At 37.4% G+C, this 23,942-nt stretch overlaps 1 protein-coding gene across 3 annotated transcripts in view; it reads right to left on the reverse strand.

Moving 5' to 3' along the window:
• Nucleotides 1-23,942, reverse strand: part of sema4ba (sema domain, immunoglobulin domain (Ig), transmembrane domain (TM) and short cytoplasmic domain, (semaphorin) 4Ba) — a 98,153-nt gene that overhangs the window by 30,123 nt on the left and 44,088 nt on the right. For all 3 annotated transcript variants that reach the window (XM_048167917.1, XM_048167918.1, XM_048167916.1), the window contains exon 2: nt 14,173-14,531. In XM_048167917.1, the coding sequence (XP_048023874.1) occupies nt 14,173-14,275 (103 nt within the window). In that variant the 5' untranslated portion in view covers nt 14,276-14,531. The remainder of the gene's footprint in view (nt 1-14,172; nt 14,532-23,942) is intronic.

Here is a 23,942-nt window from a genome sequence, read left to right on the forward strand (position 1 = left end):
TATACAGACTGCAAGTGTTTAAAAATGAAAATAACGACAGTCTTGTCTCCATGAATACAGTAACAAACGATGGTAACTTTAACCACATTTAACAGTACATTAGCAATATGCTAACAAAACATTTAGAAAGACAATTTACAAATATCACTAAAAATATCATGTTATTATGGATCATGTCAGTTATTATCGCTCCATCTGCCATTTTTTGCTGTTGTCCTTGCTTGCTTACCTAGTCTGATGATTCAGCTGTGCACATCCAGATGTTAATACTGGCTGCCCTTGTGTAATGCCTTGAACATGATCTGGCATATGCAAATATTGGGGGCGTACATATTAATGATCCCGACTGTTACGTAACAGTTGGTGTTATGTTGAGATTCGCCTGTTCTTCGGAGGTCTTTTAAACTAATGAGATTTATATAAGAAGGAGGAAACAATGGAGTTTGAGACTCACTGTATGTCATTTCCATGTACTGAACTCTATTTAACTATGCCAAGGTAAATTCAGTTTTCAATTCAATGGCACCTTTAAGCAAAACATGGTCAGGTCAAAGTGTCTGAATCATTTTTGGTTCCACATTTGCAACAGTTTTACTGGTAGTCCACTGTATGAAGAATTTTTGGGTATAATAAATCACAGTTGACTTTATTTTGCTATCCTCAGTTACATAAATGAACTATAGTGTCCTGCACCCACTAATAAAAATATATCAAAAATATCAAAAATGACTGAATAATTTTTGGTTTGACTGTATAATACATACATATATATATATATATATATATATAATGCTTTAAGTGTTTGAGAAGCAGAGAAGAGTGTCTTAGTCAAGCATTTGCTGTACCTGTGCGAAGCACTTCTTCTTTTATAACACAAGATTTTAGTCTAATGACAGTAAAAACTGAGTACCCACATAGCTACAATAAATTTTATAACCTGTAAATTAATGAAAACTTAATGTTTGATGCACTTGCTGCCTCACATGAGGCCGTTCTAATGACAGACAAAGCGTGTTTGTCTGAAATTCGCTGGTCAAAAACCTTTTAACTTCATTTGAGCTTGATTTTTGGTAAAATGTTGATAATATAATAACACATGCAAGTGTCTGACCATATATAAAGCCACAATACCAACTTTGACCAGATGGTGTTTAATTATTTAAAAAAATCATTTTTTTTCTATTTCCTGAAAAGTAGCTGTTTTGGACATACAAGGTTTCCGCCCGACAGACAGAAACAATTTATCCGTGCACATCATGTGCCCTTATAATCCTTAATCAAAATAACTTCCTCTCACTCCTCTGATGATGTGTTTTTCAGCATGAGGGCGGGACAACCTGTCACTCACATGAGATCAGCAATAGCAAACCACAACCATCCAATCAATTGCCATTGTTCAAAATCAGGTCTGCCCTACATTCTTTCCTGTTCGAGAAGTGTTTCACTCAGGTATGTCACAATAGGGAAGAAAAAAAACTACAGCAACTTCCGTTTCATGCCAACTTTAAACAGCGAAGCAGACAAATCTGTAAGGGTTTAATGTCACTAAACCAGTTGTGTCTGCATTATTTCTTACCTTCTCGAGCGCCAAGTAAACAATGTATGTGGTGAAGGAGAAATGATGTCATCTCCAGGTGTCAGGAGAATGACAAGCCCCCTGTTGCCTTAATGACAAAGTGCTGACTGCTGATGCTGCTTTTGATGTTGGGAAAAACAATCGGGAAAAACGCTCTCTTCAATTATTTTGTTGTAAACGGTGCTTAAGAATTATGATGACAAGTTTTAAGAAGCTTCTAAGAAGATTAAGAGCAAATTTGAAATACTGCACTTTATGGAAAGGATGGTTATTCAGGGGTCAAGGTGAACAGATGAGCTATGGAAGCTGGAGCTTCATTCTATTTCTGATGTGCTTCAAGCATTCACACTACTTCTGATACAAAGAACAAATGGATTTGCATTGTCGTGTCTAGTGTAGACAGCCTCAAGCTGTTGTGGCGAAGCACGACGTTACTGGTGTAAACATGGTGTTAATGTTTTCGCTGTTGTTGGAGCAAATCTAGAACGAAGGGATGTAATGCACTTTTTTCAGATCTTAGATTAGCTTTGTGAATTTAGACAAACTACATTTTAAATGAAAGAAATGTCATGCATGGGATAATAAAATATCAAAGCTGTCTTTAAAGGGTTAGTTCAATTTCTATTATTAATTACTCATCCTTTTGTAGTTCCAGACCCGTAAGACCTTTCATCTTCGAACACAAATTAAGATATTTTTGATGAAATTAAAAAAAAAAAAATTTCCCATAGAAAGTAAAGTAATTACCATAATTCAAGGTCCAGAAAGGTACTAAAGACATCGTTAAAATAGTCCATGTGACTGCAGTGGTTCAACCTTAATGTTATGAAGTGACGAGAATACTTTTTGTGAGCAAAAAGTACGACATGAAGGTAATTAACGACAGAAGTTTCATTTTTGGGTGAACCAACCCTTTAATATAAGTATTAAAGGGTGTTAAGTACAAAAAACACCAAGGTCAATATAAAAAAACTAAACAAATAAAGGGTTGTGTTGAACCACTGAGGTTTGCTAAGTGCATCCGAAACAGAAACATCTCAATTTCATCTAACAGCCTACAGATCCCTAGTGGGATCTTCCTACAACACTCTTTCAAATCTTTTTCTTCTCTTTTTATTGGGCTTTGTTAGACCCCAAACAGAATGAATTTAGACCAGAGAAAAATCTTAATACCTTGTTTGAAACTAATGTTTGCGTTATCTAAGTACAGCCTATAAAAGTCTAATAGTGCCTGTAACATACATATAAAAGCAGGGGCTGGTCAACTTTTGATTTTCCATATAAAGTGACAGCAGAAAGAAAATTCTTGTGTTTACCAAGTGCAACCCACTGCAGATATGTATGTGACATTAGTTTTGAAGAGTAAACTGCAACATCCTAAGTTTGCAGAAAAGTGAAACTGGAGTGGTTTGAGTTCACAAAGTACATTCTAAGCAAACTGTACTGGTCCTGAAGGCATCTGAGATAATTTATACCGCTCATATATGTTCAAGCTAAAATTCTTGCTAACCACCCAGAAATTGTTGCCTGAAGGTTGACAGAAACTAAAAGCGAAAGGAACATGACTGTTTTTGCACTGTTTTATGACAATGCAAACCACATGAATCTGGCAAAAACAGCTGTGTGGACGTTCTATTCACTCGCACATACTCCATTAAAGCATTGCTGGATTTGCCGGAAAGACAGCTGAGGCTGCACAGGGTATTGGGAGTCATTTACATAAATTAACATTGATCCACTGACCAGTCGATCTGTATGTGGAGTTGTGCAAACCGTAATACAGTACAATTAAATACTGTATATATATAGAAATTCATACTTTCATAAATTGATCAAAAGTGACAGTAAAGACATTAATAATCAATGCTGTTCTTTTGAACTTTCACTCTAAAAAAATGCTGAGTTAAAAACAACCCAAGTTGGGTTGAAAATGGACAAACCCAGCGATTGGGTTGTTTTAACCCAGCGGTTGGGTTAAATGTTTGCCCAACCTGCTGGGTAGTTTTATTTAAACCAACTATTGTTTAAAAATTGCTATATGGCTATAGCTTAAAATGAACCCAAAATAGTTGGGAAATTAAAAACCAGATGCAATTAGAGGCAACAATAATAGACAAAAGGTGAATGTTTATTAATAAGCTTTAATATTTTATCAATATAAATTTAACAGTTTAATAGTTTATTAATATAAATGTATTAATTAAGTTTAATAACAATAATTTAATAATTGTTTATTGTTTAATAATTATTCATTGAACATTAATAAATGTTCATTTCCAGCATACTTTGGGTTCATTTTAATTAAGCAATACAGTAATTTTTAAACAATAGTTGAGTTAAATAAAACTACCCAGCAGGTTGGGCAAACATTTAACCCTACCGCTGGGTTAAAACAACCCAATTGCTGGGTTTGTCCATTTTCAACCCAACATGGGTTGTTTTTAACCCAGCATTTTTTAGAGTGTTCTATTCATCAAAAAACATTAAAAAAATGTATCATGGTTTCCACAAAGATATTAAGCAGCACAACCGTTTTCAATATTGATAATAAGAAATGTTATTTTAGCACCAAATCAGCAAATTAGAATGCTTTCTGAAGGATCATGTGACACTGAAGACTGGAGTAACGATGCTGAAAATTCAGCTTTGCATCACAGGAATAAATTTCATTTTAAAATATAATAAAATAGAATCTGGTTATTTTAAATTTTAATAATATTTGACATCATTGCTGTTTTTACTGTATTTTTTAATTAAATAAATACAGCCGTAATGAGCATAAGAGAATTCTTTTAAAAACATTTTGAATACTGTGTGTCCAAAGCATAATATTTGATATAATCTTACAAAAACTCATATTTCAGATTTAAACTACATAAAATTACATTAGACGTTGTTCTCAAATGTTCCCTTCCTTCCGAAGGAAGTGGTCAGCAAAGTGCTCCTGGGAAACTGTAGGCTCTTTTACAGTGAACTCTTAGTGTCTTTCCCCTTTAAGGACAAACCGCTTTCCCAAAAGGGAAACGTACAGCTCCTTCTCACACTGCTCTGTTTTCATTAATGCCCTGCGCTGATGAGAAATGACTGTTGAGCTTCTCCAGAGGAGGAGAAAGGAATGACGCAAGACTCGGTTTACACTTCAGAAACATTCTGTTCTCTTCCACCTGCGTGCGTGGCCGGGTCTCCCTGTTCCAAAGTTAGAAACTCAGCATGAAATATTGAAAAAGAGATGATATAATAGCTTGAAGTCACAGGGAGGACAAGAAAGGAAAAGAAGGAAAACATTAAGACATCAAGTAAAATCCGTTGAGACGTTCAGGAGAGAGGTTAGTGTTTGTTTAGTGAGCTGGCTCAACGCCTCTCTTGTTAGCATGAGAAGTACAGAAGTGGCAGCTTGCACTGACACCATGGTGACCGCTGGAATTCTGGGTCGGTCAAACATGAGTTTGGCGAGTGGAACCCATATAAACACTCCTGGTTCAAACTGAGGGGGCCTCTAAAACTAAACGAAAGAGGACGAATGTGTGTGACGCCAAATGCTGCAGTTAAACGTTTGATCAAAAAATGTGTGTTAAATGAATTCACAAGGCAGAAAGGGTTCGAAAGCTGCAAAGAAATGCGTAATTAGGGTTTTCATGAGTCGTGTGGTAACATTTACTGGCAAATAGAGGCTGATTAATCTTCCCTATGAAACAACAAAACAACTTTTGCATTTACATAAAAATGCAGTTTGCAAAAGTCACTAGATGTATGATATAATTACATATCAAACTATACAGGATGGTCCAGTTTCAGGATGGCATTTTGGGACACCATGGTAACATAAAGCAGGTGCCAATAAACAAATAAATAAAAGCAGCGTTCAAGGAAACGCAAACGCTTATATTTGTTGGTGTAGGAGTCTGTGTGGTTGTTTTTGCCTGACGGGTCTGGGAGATTTGATTTATCAGTAGAACTTAGCAGCATTTCACGATATGCCTCTAATATACTCCAGTCGTGCCAAGATCAATTCAATCACACTGGAAGCGCAATGGAAATGAGTGGCGTCTATTTTGCAGCTCACACAGCAGTCTGTAAAATTCCTCCATGTCGTACTGAGTTGCTGAAGTTGCTGAAGTCTAGTTAGCATAGCATTGATCAACATTAAAAACAGGGCTGTCAATCAAATGAATTACATTATATGCCAAATTATCTGTCTGTCCGCCCGATTATTTTCTTTGAATTATAATTCATTTGAATTCTACTTCAATATGAATTGAAATTCTTCATCATTTACTTGAATTTCCTTTTATTTAATTTTTAAATTAAAGGCAAAATATGTAAGATTTTTGGATTAAAATATCCAAAAACCACAAGAACAATGTTTTGTTGACTTGTGTGCTTGCATTATCTCAGATTTTTAAATCCAGAGAAATAAGCTATTTTAACCAGGACACGGACCATGGCGGACCATCGGCGTTACCCTCGATTTTTATTTTGTAGAAACCACTGAAACACCAAATACGCTTTAACATATTATGTGTTTTATTAGACAGGCGAGCAAGTGTTTGGATACATTCATTGACAGAAAACTAATCATGTTATATAGCTCAAGTTAGTTTTAAATCTCGTTTTCTTGATTTACTGCAAGTACCATGTCAAATATTGATCTAGCTCACTGCAGTGTGCAACAAGTGTCTCATAGTAGCTGCCGAGCGAATGCACAGAGTAGCGTATCTAATATGATAAAACAGCACTGTGTTACCCCACATACGCTTGACCGGAAGAGGCGGAAGCGGCGACTGTGGCATAATAAAAGCCATGTGTTGCGCTCGTCTCTCATTAGCAATCACTCCAGTGGCCTCGTTTCTGCTTGCACAGCACTCGGCCCTGCTCTGCTTCATACTACAGTAACGTTAATAATCTTATCCAAGAACCTGATTTCTGCCCGAATCCCATCAGATTCTTTTCCACCAGCTGTGAGGTGAAGACAACACCTCCCATGATTCCGTGAAATCAAGACATCATCAAGCTATGCCTTTGTTTTGATTAAACGACCTCTAGTGGCAAAAAACGACATATTATGCTTTTAACCACACTAAACTGACATGTTAATTTGACAGTGTTAAAAAAAAAAAAACTTGATATGTTCAAATCTGTAGCTACACCTTTTGTTTCAATTGTAATGAATTCATTCTAATTGACCCTTCGCTGGGAGTTTGATTGACAAGCGATCTAACCAATCATAATGCCGAATCCACCATTTTGTCCGACAAAGCAGACAGGAGTTAGATTAAAGGTGCCCTCGAATGAAAAATTGAATTTATCTTGGCATAGTTAAATAACAAGTGTTCAGTACATGGAAATTACATACAGTGAGTCTCAAACTCCATTGTTTCCTCCTTCTTATATAAATCTCATTTGTTTAAAAGACCTCCGAAGAACAGGCGAATCTCAACATAACACAGACTGTTATGTAACAGTCGGGGTGTACGCCCCCAATATTTGCATATGCCAGCCCACGTTTCCAACATTATAAAAGGCATTAGACAAGGGCAGCCAGTATTAACGTCTGGATCTGCACAACCAAATCATCAGACTAGGTAAGCAAGCAAGAACAATAGCGAAAAATGGCAGATGGAGCGATAATAACTGACATGATCCATGATAACATTATTTTTTTAGTGATATTTGTAAACTGTCTTTCGAAATGTTTCGTTAGCATGTTGCTAATGTACTGTTAAATGTGGTTAAAGTTACCATCGGTTATTACTGTATTCACGGAGACAAGAGAGCCATCGCTATTTTCATTTTTTAACAATTGCAGTCTGTATAATGCATAAACACAACTTCATTCTTTATAAATCTTTCCAACAGTGTAGCATTAGCCGTTAGCCACGGAGCACTATCAAACTCATTCAAAATCAGAAGTAAACAATATAACAGTATACAATACTCACATAATCCGACGCATGCATGACGAACACTTTGTAAAGATCCATTTTGAGGGTTATATTAGCTGTGTAAACTTTGTTAAGGCACTGTTCAAGGCAAGCGCGAGCTCTGTGGGCGGAGAGCATGGGATTTAAAGGGGCCGCAGCATAAAATCGGCACGTTTATAATGATGCCCCAAAATAGGCCGTTAAAAAAATTAATTAAAAAAAATCTATGGGGTATTTTGAGCTGAAACTTCACAGACACATTCAGGGGACACCTTAGACTTATATTACATCTTTTAAAAACATAATCTAGGGCACCTTTAACCTCGGTGGACTTGAACTTGAAAAATGGTGTGTACTGGCGTTTGAAACAACATTCATTTTCATGTTCATTCATGTTTATTTGATGCTATAAATTAACTAGAAGGAAGAGATGATCGGTTCATGAGCCGCTTGAGCTGAGGCGGTACAGCAATCTGTCACAACACATTAAAGAACCACAAAACGCTTTTTATTGTTTGAATTTTTTAAAAATTACACAATTTGAAAGCTGGGACTTTGTTTAATATCATAAGTAACTTGCTCTCTCTTGTCTGTCGACGAGTTGTCAGTGTCCGCAATGTATTTTTCACTGTGTGGCGTGACAGCGCCATGGCTTGTCGGACAAAACAACAGTAACTAAGGGCGGGTCATTGCGAAGGGTCAGTTGATGCATCCCAACGTAGTGTTTACATGAACACTAAATAAAGTGATGTGCATGTTTATATGTCACAAGCTTCAAATCAAAATTGATTTTTTTAAATGTGCACACTGCACGAATATACAGTATATACTAGCTGAGTGGAAGGAGAATTTTAGAATGACATGACAGTCACTTTATTCAACAATAACGACAGCTCATTTCATGCATGCGTAGTACTTTCCAGTTTTAGTTTTCAATCTGATCAATTGTTTACACATCCCGTTGAACGGATTAGAAAAGGTTTAAACCACCCCTTACAATGCGAATGAAATTTTAATCAGATTTGGCCGATTCATTTCGATTGACATGGTTACATGTGACTTTTCTATTCCAACTGTGCAACTACTCCAATTACAATTGGATTATTAGGGTCCATGTAAACGCAGCTGGCACAGCGTGTATAGGTTAAATTTTTACTTTGTTCGCAGGGTTAAAAAAACAGCATCTTTAAGCAAGTAAACAAGAGACATTCCTTCCTCTCCTGTTTCAGTGTGCCACTTGAGAAGCTACGTGATGCATGTGGCTGGATATGAATGGACTACACCATGCATGTTTTGAAAGCCTTCCATGGGTAAAACAGAGCAGGTCTTTGCTGCTTCAGGCATGTCGGATCACCTCCAGCCACAATCCTCTAAAGAATCAAACACTGAACAAAGCTTGATCCCCATACCATGTGCATGATATACTATACTGTGGATCACACTATGCAGTAATTTCGATTTTAGGCTACGGTGATGAATCAAGTATAACACAAGTGCATAAACCAAGTTTAGTAACCTTCATTCATAAATAGCAGTGGCAGACCAGTTAGCAACCTCAAGATTCCTTCTGTAAAAGCATTTCCTAGCTTTACCAGGAGAAAATGGCTGGATAAGCCAAGCTCTAGTGTAAACCGCTTATAGGTGTCTTTTTAAATAGCTTTCTAATGCGCTTTAAGCACTGCAGCATAGTGTGTATCAAAGAGAGCAACAAAAGAAGCGAGGCTGAGCAGATGTAGTTTCTCCTCCTACAACCCGTGATCCTTCTTGATAGGCACATAATGAGAAGCAGACCAGTGTTCACACCGTAACACACACACACACACACACACATCCACATTCATTATTCATGCCATATTAGCTTCTTTATTAGAATGGAGGGAAGGTGGAAACCAGCAAAGGGAGGAGAATGTTTATGCCACTGGGATGGAGAGACAGCCTGGCTCTTTTCCTTTGGTTAAATGTGTGCCGTTCTACTGATCGGAGTGTGTTTTACATCACTGTACAGGTTGAGAGACTTCAGAGACTTTTCACGAGTGAGCTGGAGTCAGTGTGACCACAGCAGTTTCCTGAGTTTAATTTAACTAGTGCTGCACACACTGAACAGTTCATTGGCAGTAATTTGAGCCATTTAAACAGTACAGAAGCATTTGTTTATTATAAGTGTGAGCCAAATATAGAAATCTACTACAAAATACTGATTCACTAAGAATAAACTGCCCTCTCTGACAGCGGAGTTTTATTTAGACACATTGTCGGCATATGTTCAGTTCACTTGTGCGAATCAGGTAATACCCACGAAAATATGTGCTGAACACAAGTTATGTTTTTGTGTGCACATTACACATTTAATTTAGCACATTTAAGAGGCTGGTTAAATTTGACTTGGTTAGTGAATAAGACGCAGGGTTATTGTGAATGTTTAGTAAATTCAACCCTAGAAACTTTCTTTATTTAGGTTTACCTGCATGACATTTGCCATTAATGTGAGTGACTGTATACAGAGACACCGGAACACACTCAAGCAGAGAGAATAAGCAGGATTCCTTGTGGAATTAGACAGACAGATGAGAAACACCAGTGAAAAGAACAGCTGCATTCTTTCTTACAATACAGAATGATCCTGAGGACAACACAAGAACAAACAGAGAAGAACAGAAGGAACAAAGTGCAACAAGAAGTGCTGGTCAGAGGCGTGATAAATGAGGCAAGAAGAGAAAAGGAAAAGAAGAAACATGAAAAAGAGACAAGACAAGATGAGTGGACAAGTAAAGAGAAACGAGATGAAACAACACAAGACCAGAGGAAAAGTTAAGAGATTAAGCAAGGCAAGAAGAGACATAAAGAGATAAGAACACTGTAAAAACTCAAGTTCAGAAAACTCAAAACATTTAAGTAAATGAGCTCTTTTTTTAAGTTAGTAGAACTTAAAATTTTTGTGACAAGTGGGGCGGGGCCGAGAGCCGTGGAAGCGGAACAAGATCAGTGTCTCTCATTAACAATCATGGTCACCGGCATCCCTTCACTCCCACAGTTCTCAGCCTCGCCCAACTCATCATAATGTTAATTACATACAGTTCATTTACCTAAACATCACAATCAGATCTTGGTTAAATGTTAGATAGCAAATACTATTATAACTATAAAAGAGACTGTCATTATATACTTGCATGTATATAATCAAACAACATACAGTATATGTGGTCTTAAAAGTTTTGCCGCCCATCCTCAACCTAACCACAGGCTCTACTCTCCACCACAATGGTGACCCTACAAAACTAACATAACAGAACAGAAATCCCAACATAACACAACATTAAACACTAACTTATGTTAATCTTGTGCAAAAAAGCACAAAATAACACTTAATTTCAACATTTATTTTCCTTATACAGTCTGACGCAGATTATGCTGGGAATCAGAAATCTGCTGCAACTCAATCATATTAAGTTCAGCTTACTACAATCAAATTTTCGTAACACTTTAGAATACTGATCCTTCATTAATTTATAACAACACAGGAACAAATGAGTAACGCATTATTAACACTCTAGTAACTACTATTAACTAATAAGAAACTCTGATTAATGAATTAGTAAGTAATAGTGCAGTTGAATGTGGTAGTTCACTATTAGCTACTCAATAATAATCAATCATACCTTCCAGAGAACTACTAAGAATTACTATATACAGGTTCATAATTAACATGAATGATGCATAATGTATAATTAAAGGTGCCCTAGATTCAAAATTTGAATTTACCTTGGCATAGTTGAATAACAAGAGTTCAGTACATGGAAAAGACATACATTGAGTTTCAAACTCCATTGCTTTCTCTTTCTTATGTAAATCTCATTTGTTTAAAAGACTTCCGGAAAACATGCGGATCTCAACATAACACCGACTGTTACGTAACAGTCGGGGTGTACGCCCCAATATTTGCATATGCCAGCCCATGTTCCCAACATTATGAAAGGCAAGGGCAGCCAGTAACGTCTGGATCTGCACAGGTGAATCAACAGACTAGGTAAGCAAGAACAACAGCGAAAATGGCAGATGGAGCAATAATAACTGACATGATCCATGATAGCATGATATTTTTAGTGATATTTGTAAATTGTTTTTCTAAATGTTTCGTTAGCATGTTGCTAATGTACTGTTAAATGTGGTTAAAGTTACCATCGTTCCTTACTGAATTCACGGAGACTAGAGCTGTCGCTATTTTCATTTTTAAACACTTGCAGTCTGTATAATTCATAAACACAACTTCATTCTTTATAAATCTCTCCAACAGTGTAGCATTAGCCGTTAGCCACAGAGCACAGCCTCAAACTCATAGAGAATCAAATATAAACATCAAAATAAATACTATACTCACATAATTCGAAGCATGCATACAGCACGCATGACGAACATCTTGTAAAGATCCATTTGAGGGTTATATTAGCTGTGTGAACTTTGTAAATGTGCTGTAATATAATCGAGAGCTCGTGTGGCAGGGAGCACGCGAATTAAAGGGGCGGCGCGCTGAAAAAATCAGTGCATAATTAATGATGCCCCAAAATAGGCAGTTAAAAAAATTAATTAAAAAAAAATCTATGGGGTATTTTGAGCTGAAACTGCACAGACACATTCAGGGGACACCTTAGACTTATATTACATCTTTCTAAAAAAAAGTTCTAGTGCACCTTTAATTCTAAAGTGAAGGTCATGGTAACCCACTAGTAATGGCTGAAGTATTACCAAATCCTTCAGAAGGAATTACTAATAATTTGGATCAGTATTCTAAAGTGAGAAACATGATAACTCTCTAGTAACTACTGGAGTCATTGTAAACTTTTGAGGTTTTTGTAAAGTATTGGATAGTAATGACTCAAGAGTTACTACATAATTCTAAAGGAACTACTACTTATTTGGATCAGTATTCTAAAGTGAAGATCATGGTGACCTATTAGTAATTACTTAAGTTTTACCAAATACATCAGAAGGAATAACTGTACAAAAATTTACAAAAACCTCAAAAGTTTACAATGACTCCAGTAGTTACTAGAGAGTTATCATGTTTCTCACTTTAGAATACTGATCCAAATAATTAGTAATTCCTTCTGAAGGATTTGGTAATACTTCAGCCATTACTAGTGGGTTACCCTGATCTTCACTTTAGAATTAATTATACAATATGAATCATTCATGTTAATTATGAACCTGTATATAGTAGTTCTTAGTAGTTCTCTGGAAGGTACGAAAAAAAACAGTACTGATTAGCTAATAGTGAACTACCACATTCAACTGCACTATTACTTACTAATTCATTAATCAGAGTTTCTTATTAGTTAATAGTAGTTACTAGAGTGTTAATAATGCGTTACTCATTTGTTCCTGTGTAGTTATTCATTAATGAAGGATCTGTATTCTAACCCAAGTTTTGAGTTCACACGACTTTTTTCTATTAAGTACAATGAACTTTCATTATTATTTGAGTGAAACGAACTCATTTCGTTTAATTAATTTCACTGTTCGTTTTCACGAAGTAAGAAGAGTCAAGATGAGAAGACAAGACAAAATGAGAGAGGAAGAAAAGACAAGGAAAAACAAGAGAAGAGAAGAGAAGAGAAGAGAAGAGAAGAGAAGAGAAGAGAAGAGAAGAGAAGAGAAGAGAAGAGAAGAGAAGAGAAGAGAAGAGAAGAGAAGAGAAGAGAAGAGAATGATGGGATGTATTTTATGTATGTTGGCAGGTTAACAAGACCTCCATGCAGGTAGACCCTCAAAAGAGGCAGTCGGCATGTTCAAGCAGGTTTAGTATAACCCCTCATCACAACCTGAGCCAGTTTAAAGAAGGTGACAAATAAATGAGGAAAGGTGGGTGTGAATATAGGTTGACATGAATCTGAAATCTTCATCCAACAGACCCATGACCTCTTTGTCTCTGCACAAAAGAATTTGTGGACTTGGAAACAACAAATAGTGTCATTTACACTTCTGACTACGCAGCATGCAATTGCATATGTTAAATGAAAAAACAACTACATGTCGCACGCCACTGCTTGAACAAACCCACGCTTTTGTCTTAAAAGGCGTCAACATTCTCCATCACAAAAGACTTTGTACCTTAGTGATGAAAACCATCAATAGTGCCATAGTAACTTAATAAAGCCACAGTGCAGTGTTTACAAACTCATTGTGCTTCTTCTCTTCACAATTCACTGCAGCCTGCAAAAACATGAATGGACGCACCCAAAAGTGCCTGCGATTCACGTGAGAGGAAGTGGTTTGTCTTTAACATGACAGATGTTGAAAGAGAGGGGACGTATTATGCTGTTGGAGAATAATGAGACGGCTCAGAAATTTTAAATAGACGCTTTGTCATGCTTCGATGACTGACGTGGAGATGCATGTGTATGTTGCACATTATGTTCGCGGTGGCATAGCGGTTATGTAAACGCGGTAATCCACCTCCATACAAACACGCCGGAGGCCAGCACGAACCAATCAGCCCTTGATATCTGCTTTCTGTTTATCAACACTTCAGCAAGTGTTACTGTCTATGGGAGATGACAGGGTTTCCAGCCCGTAGCCCTCTTAAGTCGACTCCACACCGGCCTTTATTTATATCTTGTGCCAGTCGGCTCTTTTATACACTTTCAGTAAATGGACAGAGCGAGTTGTGCATGCACTTACTGTAAGAGAAACTGAGGCGAGGGGTGACGTCGTCTTCTGCTGCTTGGCCCCATCCGACCAGGAGCAACAGGAAAGAGACACGTGTCATGTTTAGTGTCCACATTTTGCTCCGTGTGTCTCAGTGTGCTCTGGATTTTCTGGCGCTCATGAAGATCTTTTCCCTTGCTTGTTTATTTTTCTTCTTCTCCTAAAACTTCTGAAAATGAGAGCCGTGTATTGACGTGAAGACCGGTGGTCACCTTTGCAGGGCCTCACAATTGTGGATTTTCACCAAGAAACAAGTCCTCAAGGACGATGATACGGCCCAAAACAGTCTCCATGTGCTTGTGCAGACTGTCACACAGGCTTCTCAGCAATCTCTAACAAACAAGACACAAGAATAGTCACATTAAAATGAGATAAAACATTTTATTACTGGTGGAAACTGTTTCATCAAAACAAAAAACAAAAAACATTTTCACTCAGAAATTGCTAGTACATTTCAAAGGTTGGAATGAACAATTATAAAGAAACAGAATGTAACATTGAATTAAACGTGATATTTTGAAGTAGACAAACTGAAATACTATTTCCTTGTAAAGGCCAATTCACATTCCACCGGCAAACCAGAGCGGACAAACAATTACAATACGTCACTCTCAGACATTCCACGACCCAACAAATGCCGACTCGATGTTCAATTGGCGAAGACAAGAGCAGATCATCTGCAACAGATAGTGACAGAGGTAACACACTGATCTGACAAAACTCATTGAGTGAATTGGCCTTAAAACGTACTCCAATAATCGTTGTTTTAAAAAAAGGCCTGTATACACCTGGTATTAAGAAGCATTTTGGTTGAACGGATCACAAGTAGACGAGGGAGACACATTCCCGTTTACACCTGGTGTTTTAATCTGTCTCTTTTGTCCACCTTCAACCACTTCTGTCCTGATTTCTTAGAGGGGAGGGTCTATGGGCAGGTAAATGTATGGTTTTTTTCAGATCTTTCGATCTAATGGACAAAATTGCGCAATTTACATATGAACGTGTCCATAGACGACGGAAAAACATACGAAGAGCAGCAGACGCGCTGTGAGGGTGTATCAGGAATTGTGAGAGAACATTGTGCTTGGTACATTTTTCATCTTCAAACCAAACTTTGGTCTTCAGCCAACGAAGTTTAAGCCCAGTCTGGCTAGCGCACTTCCCATTATCTTTACACATTAAGTCAGAGTAGGCAGTCTTTTCGAACACATTGACCACATGAGCGTTTACACTACGAAAGCAATCCAGTCTACCTATCTCTGGAAGTGGTCGAAAGTGGACAAGCACAAAGCGTTTTAAACTCCGTTTACACCTGTATTTAGCGTCGTCCACTTGTGATCCGATCGACCAAAACACATCTTAATACCAGGTGTAAACAAGGTGCTCAAAATATTCAGTTTTTTTTTTTTTTTTTTTCGCAGTCTGCAGATGTGGATTTAATATGCCAGATTAATTAGGACTGATCGTGCTGCAAAAAAATTGCATCTTAAGCCAGCCTGAGCTAATTTGCTGGTCTTGGTTGCCCAGCTGAGAGGCTGAAAAGCGAAAAGTGCCCAAAACCCCTTTAAAACTGACAAAAATCTTTTACTTAATTAAGACCTTGTGTATAGAGTCAATTTTACAAGTGTTTATATATATTTCTAAATGAAGCAAACATCCTTCATGCTACGATAAACCCAAAATACAGTGTGAAAGAGTGTGAAATTATGTCACGCTTGATAGCACCAGGAGACGTGGGAGTTCAAACCAACAGTCTCCTACCTGTATGATAAACTCTCCGTGTGGGGTTATATCACTGAAAATCAGCAGTAAGAGTTCAACTGTGCCAAGAATTGCCGCATGAATGAGAATATGTAGCCCTAAGGGACACAGATTTACACAATATTTACTCACTGCTCAGCAGGGCTCTATGTCTGTGTTTAATCAGCTCTAATCGCTAAGGTGAGCATGTTTGGGTCTAAGTTTGTAGAAAACGGCACTGTTTAAAAGACCTCCATTGCTGTTCACTGTAATATGTTGCGTATTGTATTCTACTGTTAGGAACTAATCAATACTAGGTCAGCCAATATCACAAGAAACTGGTGCACAGCATTTGTTGGCGAACAAAAAAACCAGTCTGAAACAACATAGACAATCCTACTGACATAAGCCTGTCTTCTCAGTAAGGATGATAAGGCAATAAATAAGTACTTCCTGGAAATGGTGGTATCGCTTATTAGACAATTGAGTATGCATCATTTTCCATTTACATGTTAGGTTGCAAAGTTCGGAGAACAGTTGTTTGCCATAATCACCCATCATCATTTATCAGTTCCGTTCCATAAAGCACTGTTCTGAGAACAGATTTTCAACATAATGCCATAAAACGTATAATTTCCAGCCTCCTGCTAAGATGACCTCATTTGCTCCCATTTAGATAATAAACGTAAAGGCATACGTGGAGTTTCACTGCCAGGCAAATGAAATGGACTGTAAATAAGTTGAATAGCTTTGCACTTGATATGTGATCTATAGTTACAGTACATAACCCAACCCTGTCATCAGCACAATATGTCAGTGGGCAAACACTTAAGTGGTTTCCATTACTCTGGCTATGTAGACGAGCCTTTTAAGCACAACCACAAAGCTAATCCAATTTCAATTCCCATTTAGGTTTAGGATTTAATATCAATGTCAAATGTGTATACTTTATTATTATGAACTGCCAACAGTAAAGGGCTAACAAATGGGATGTGGTGTAAAATCAGTATTTGAGGAAGTAGACAAAGCAGTCTGGCTTTCAACAGACAGAATGAATGTCTAAAACATACATGCCACAAGTATGTTCAATTTGAAAAGTTTTAATTGTGTAAGTTTTGAATGATATAAACTTAAAGGAATAGTTCACTCAAAAATTAAATTAAGTTTTTTTCTTGTGCTGAACACAAAAGAAGATATTTTGAAGAATGTTGGTTTCTGGTCCTCATTGACTTCCATAGTTTTTTTCTTTTCTCTCTCTATACTATGGAAGTCAATGGGGACCAGCAACTGTTTAGTTACCAACATTCACACAAAATATCTTCCTTTATGCTCAACAGAAGAAAAAAACTTCATGCAGGTTGAGAACAACTTGATGGTGAGTAAACACTGACAAAATTTTTGGGTGAACTATCCCAAAAAGATGAATCTAGTAGTATAGGTATGGCAATAATGCTTGCATATCATCATTTCTATTTGTGCTTTTAAAACAAAACTTTAAAAAGCTTAAAAATTGAGCCAACACTGTAATTTGGCATCTAGCTCTAAGAGTGATACTGCAATCCAATTTACTGTACAACTGCCAAAACAGCAAGGATGCTTTGCTCTAATATAGACAACAAGAGAGCACGGCACAAGCTGACAGTCCCAGAATAAAAAGAAGACAAAAACAAGGCTACCTTTCCATCTGGAGCACGACAGGCCTTGGACTCCTATAGGAAAGATCACATCCCAAACGGGAAAACTGCTGCTTGTTTAAACAGCATCTCAAAATCATTTTGGTACAACATGAGGAGATAAACTGATTACAAGTGAATGTGTTTTAGGTTTCCACAAATGAGTTTCTGAAGAACTGCTGAATCATTGATGATTGTGGTTTATCAACACCAGACAAGTGCTAAAGGCACAAAACACTTGATGTTTATGTCTGATAAAGGCAGATTTATATCACCGTTTACGCAGTATATATAACATCTAAGATGATGGCAACAAAGTAGCACAAATGGACACATCAAGTTTAACCTGTATTTACATGCAGAGAATATGGAGCCTCAAAAGGACATTTTTTGTATAATCTAGTGACAATACATCAACAACCACCACAAAAAGCTGATTTCCCTTTAGAAAAGTTCACAAACTTCATGTGTTTGCTGTATTTTGCATTGGCTACAGTGTTTCACAATGCACCTTCAGATACTAAATGAAGACTTAGTGCATTCTATCTCAGCTCTGACAAGAGATATGTTTACAAGGTCAAACTCCTCCTGCTACTGTCCATATGCTGGGGTTGGAATGTGTCCTGCACTGGTCAAGGCTGTGGCTTCAGCCATATTGGTGTGGGAGGTTCGCTCACCAAGCACCATTAGTCTTCCTAGTGCTGGGAACATTAGAGTGACGTCCCAGTTGACCAATGGCAATGTGATCATATTAATTTCAAGTTTTGACAGGAAGAGGATAAATGCTTCCGAGGCACGTGAGGAGCTGAAGTAGGATGCTAAAGGTCTTTCTGTCATCACGGAGATGTAATACATATTATTACCCTTTCTTTCTACTGTTGGGTTAATGCAGGAGCCACATCATCTCAATACTCATCCTCAACTGTGATAAATGATCTACAATTCTCAAATCCTAAAATGAATGACCTCAATTAAGAGTTAACCATTCAGATAGAAACAATGGTAAAACATGTTTTAACTTAGCTGATTTGGACTGAACTTATATATTTGTTTGGTAGTTTTTAAGATCTATGGTGTTTTGTTGGTGGGTTGATCTCTAACAGCCAGTTAAAATGACTGATACATTATGACTTTAATGAATTTGTAATATGAAAACAAATCATTTGGAGGGTATTTCTTAGAAGGAACTGGAGAAAAAGTGTCCTCTAGTGTCAAATATGCAAACAAATTGAAAGGCTAAATGGTTTGCATCATCATAAAGTAGGAAACTTTCATCCTCTGACCAAAGAATAAATAAACTGATGGCAAATGTTAACAAGTTCATAAATAATCTCTATTCAGCCAACGGCCAATTCTGTGTTCTCCCGGTACGTGAGCCACATGTGACGATGGCATCAGATGTCACTTCCTGTATGTCATAAAAATAGAAATGGTTTACTACATAAACAGCTGTGCAGATTATCAGGTTTGTCAGATGGGATAAAATTATGGACTAATGCTTTTCTTTTGTACAGTATGTAACAGTATCTTCCTCTTCTAGGAGAAAAAAAAAACACCTAAAAAGCACTGCATCATTAAGACACCAGTGTTGTTAATTAAAACTAAACTAAAAACTACAAATCAAAACAATCTAAAATATTTTTGTCAATTGAATAAGCTGAAATAAAATAAAATATACATATTAGATCAACTAACTAAAATAAATAAGCAAAAATAAATAAATTAATGTAACAAATTAAATTAAAACTAACTTCAAATTATTGATAAATACTATAATAATATAAATTATACTAAAATAACATGATTAGACACTTTTTTTCCATTTTAAAAATGGAGAATGCGTATTTATTCCGTATTTATTATTAATTCATGCGGCAGGTTGTGGACTCAAGTTGCATGATGTGCACTTTACTTGAGTTGTGTCTTGACTCGACATAATCAAAGAAGTCTTGTGACTCGACTTAGACTTTGACAGCGACTCACAACTTGACTTGGACTTGAGTTCCTCTGACTTGTAAAGACTTTATGGCCTATACCATCTAACTAAACCCAGCTTTCTGGTCCCTGGAGCATATGATCAAACTGATAAGATTAGCGTTGCTTTGATTGGCACTGAGCCAGAGAGGGACTCGCTCAGTGAGCGCTCGTCATATATCACAAATTTTCATCGCTTTCAACCACATAATGTTTATTATATGTTTCAGACATTTAAATACATATAAGTTTAAGTTCTAGCAAACCATTTATAATTTGAAAAAAGGCCTATATACACTGATGTGCGACGTGAAAGGAGGTGGGGGGTGGAGGGGCATTTCTATTTCAGTGACTGAAATGAAATCGTGTTCTTTTGGTTAAAACTGCATTCCAATAACTTAAGAATTGAAGCTTTGAAAGAGAAAAGCAAAGACTCAAAGCTTACTTGTGACTTGGAAAACAATGACTTAGTCCCACCTCGGGTGTGTGGGTATGTGTCTGTGGATGTGTGAGTGCAGAAGCAGATGTGCGAGATGAGGAATGTGTCGTGACTCAAGGGGACTTTAAAGAATAACTAGCACATGTGTGACAAATGTATGACTCATTGCTCTCGAAGTGCCTGCTGAAACGGTCCATTGCAGATGTTCTGCAAACTTTGAGATCAAATACATATGAACACCTATGAATCAGATAACACAACCAATGTGATTGCAAAACATGACTCAGGTACAGTAAGTAATGCTGACACCTGTTCACATGCACTGTCATCAGAGTAAAGTTCAAAATTTCTATCTATTTGACTTCCTGTGCAGTACGGAAACAGTGAATCACGAAGTGCGGGATCTGAGATTGTGAAGTTTTCCGCTGTCCTCATCTACGAGCTGATCCCCAGACCCAGCTTAGAGTAATTAATGGCCAACTCCTCCCTTGGTGATCTGGCCAGCCTTAATTACATCCATATGTTCTTTAATAGCCTAATTAAAATCTTATTAAATAGCCAAAGCAAAATGGAAAAAATCTGCCTTGATTCACGTTTGAAAATGTTAAAAAAGGAGCTTCCACAAATGATCAGTCTTTTTTTTTAGGCAAGACTTCAGAGATGAAAAGCACTACATTTTAGTTCAATTAAATGGGTGACCTAACTAGATAAATGCGGATAAAATGTAAAATATGACCATGAAATGGCCCAGGAATATCATTACCTCTGTCTCTTTAATGTAAAATACCTCTAACGGGGACAGAGTCAGATGTGCAAATATTTCTAGCGGAGATTCATTTTGTCCACTCGCTCCTGCCTAGAAATTTCCATAACAGATGTGAGGTCTGTGAAATGTAGAACAGCACAGAAGTGGCTGCAAAAAACACTGCTAATGCCATCAACTCTTTGTCAGGTAAAACGATATTTAAATGAAAAGCTGTTTCTGGTATGCTCTTAATTTTGGTGCATATTTAATTTTCTTACTGGTTGAATTAACATTACAAATATAACGATATAGTTCTAAAAAACTGTTCTAAATATAAAAGAATAGCAAAGTCCACACCACAACTATAATGGAAATGGCACAGATAAATTAATCACTTTAAGAAGATTTCTTCCAGCTGATGTAGACAGCCAATCAGAATCCATCCTGCTTTAATAAGCTCAAGCATTTGAAGTGGCAGACAACAAACCTTCAGTGTGCATGTAATGGACGTAGGCTGGTAAGACCTGTACTCCCATGCTGGCGTACCCGGGTTCGAATCCCGCTTAGAGCAGTCGGTTCGAACAGGAGGGGTTATATTGGTGCCGTGACCCGGATGGGAGTGAGGTTTAGGGGGTGAGTGTAACGGACGTAGGCTGGTAATAGTTGTGTGTGTAAACCTCACACCCCTGATCTCAAGAGGCGCTCTAGTGACTGACGTTAGAGACTGCGGTCTTTAGCCTACTTGTTAGAGTGCCGACTCCCATGCCGGCGGACCGGGGTTCGAATCCCGCTTAGAGCGGGTGGGTCGAACAGGAGGGGTTACACTCGCTTAGAATAAACAGAACAATGTTGTCCGCTGGTGTGGATGCTAATATAGTTATTTTGAATGGGCCTTTACAGTTGTAATTAAAGGCCCAGAGTTCCTCACTTTTGGCTAATACTTACTGATCCATGCTGGGCAGAAACAATGTGTGGACTGTCACTGGATGTACTTGAATGCCAATTTGAAAGTGTAATTTGAGCAATTTCAATATAATTAGACTTGTAATGCTGCTAGTGTCACAGCATTGACTCATCTCTGATGGCATCCCCACTGCTTTCAGTTTTATTTCGAAAGAAACAAAGCTTTCTTAATATCATGCAGTGTATATGGAAGAACTGCTGTGGTTTTCCAAGAAATCAGCCTCAATGGAATTTATTACAAAGAAATGCAATTCTCAGAATAGGGTATATAAAACAGCTCCTCAGATGGAGAAGCCAGAATCTCAATGAACAGAATGCAACAGGTGGAGTTTTGCCATTTCAGTGGGTGGCTGCATTCAATGTGTTTTACATTTTCCCCCGCAAGTGCAAAATTAAAACAGGATGATCATATAAAGCATCTCACTTATTATTAGATTATGTTAGTGACCTGATTTCTAAGATTATGATTGTGTATAGACAGAGTGTGATTTGGCACTGACTCTCTTCTTCAACATGGACTTGCTGCCTTTTTTTCCAGGCACTTAGACAAAATCTCCCATTCAAAGTGAGTCTATAACTCATATAAAAGGGTTAAGTGGTTGATTATGATTTCACTTTTTTAACTTTAGTTAGTGTGTAATGCTGCTGTTTGAGCATAAACAACATCTTCAAAGTTACGACGCTCAAAGTTCAATGCAAAGGGATTATCTTTTTTGTAGTAATATCAACCAAAGTAGTAATATCATCCAAAGATTCAGAGAATCTGGAACAATCTCTGTGCGGAAGGGTCAAGGCCGGAAAACCATACTGGATGCCAGTGATCTTCAGGCCCTTAGACGGCACTGCATCACATACAGGAATGCTACTGTAATGGAAATCACAACATGGGCTCAGGAATACTTCCAGAAAACATTGTCGGTGAACACAATCCACCATGCCATTCGCCGTTGCCGGCTAAAACTCTATAGGTCAAAAAAGAAGCCATATCTAAACATGATCCAGAAGCGCAGGCGTTTTCTCTGGTCCAAGGCTCATTTAAAATGGACTGTGGCAAAGTGGAAAACTGTTCTGTGGTCAGACGAATTAAAATTTGAATTTCTTTTTGGAAAACTGGGATGCCATGTCATCCGGACTAAAGAGGACAAGGACAACCCAAGTTGTTATCAGCGCTCAGTTCAGAAGCCTGCATCTCTGATGGTATGGGGTTGCATGAGTGCATGTGGCATGGGCAGCTTACACATCTGGAAAGGCACCATCAATGCTGAAAGGTATATCCAAGTTCTAGAACAACATATGCTCCCATCCAGACGTCGTCTCTTTCAGGGAAGACCTTGCATTTTCCAACATGACAATGCCAGACCACATACTGCATCAATTACAACATCATGGCTGCGTAGAAGAAGGATCCGGGTACTGAAATGGCCAGCCTGCAGTCCAGATCTTTCACCCATAGGACGCTATCAAAGTTCAATGCAAAGGAATTATCTTTTTTGGGCTTTTGCAGTTATTTTTACAGTATGCAAGTGTTGAATATACAGAAATTCAACACTATACTTGCAGTACATATAGTATATTCACCGTAGTATGCTGAGATTACTATTCTTTTAATAATGGAAAAATGTATAAACTGAATACAATATACATTTTTTTTTCTCTAACATGCTCTGAATGCTGTGTTATCCATTTGTTTATGTAGTGTCTAAAAAATGATCTGTAGTGTTTATATATTGACAGGCTGTGTATGTTCTGAAAGCATTTTATTTTGAGTATAGGTGAAATATTTTTGAGGGGATTGTTTGATCAGGGGAATCGGGGGTTTTGTGTTTAATGTTATGGGAAAATGGGTGCAGTTTTCAAGAAATGTATCTTAGCAATTACGAAAAACTGTGAAATCCACAAACCCAAATTCACTAGTAAGTGCTACATGTCAATATAAGTCCAGTATGACTGCCATATCATCCCATATCATACCAAAATGAACTAAAAAAAGTTTAAAATCCTAACATGTACAAAAGGGGACACTTATTAGTTGACCGCTCTCTTTGAGTATTGCTGTAAGTGGATCACCCTTAGGGGAAGAACCCTTGATGATTTTCTGGAAGAGGCCTTAATCCATGAGGAGCTCTCTCTTTCTCACAGTCCTGTTTGAGCAAAGGGAGTATCTATGCCTCATCTTTAGTTTATCAATTCTGCACTGGGTCCTCTGAGA

Source organism: Megalobrama amblycephala, linkage group LG19 (assembly GCF_018812025.1).
Source record: "Megalobrama amblycephala isolate DHTTF-2021 linkage group LG19, ASM1881202v1, whole genome shotgun sequence".
In the NCBI taxonomy this organism is placed as follows: domain Eukaryota; kingdom Metazoa; phylum Chordata; class Actinopteri; order Cypriniformes; family Xenocyprididae; genus Megalobrama; species Megalobrama amblycephala.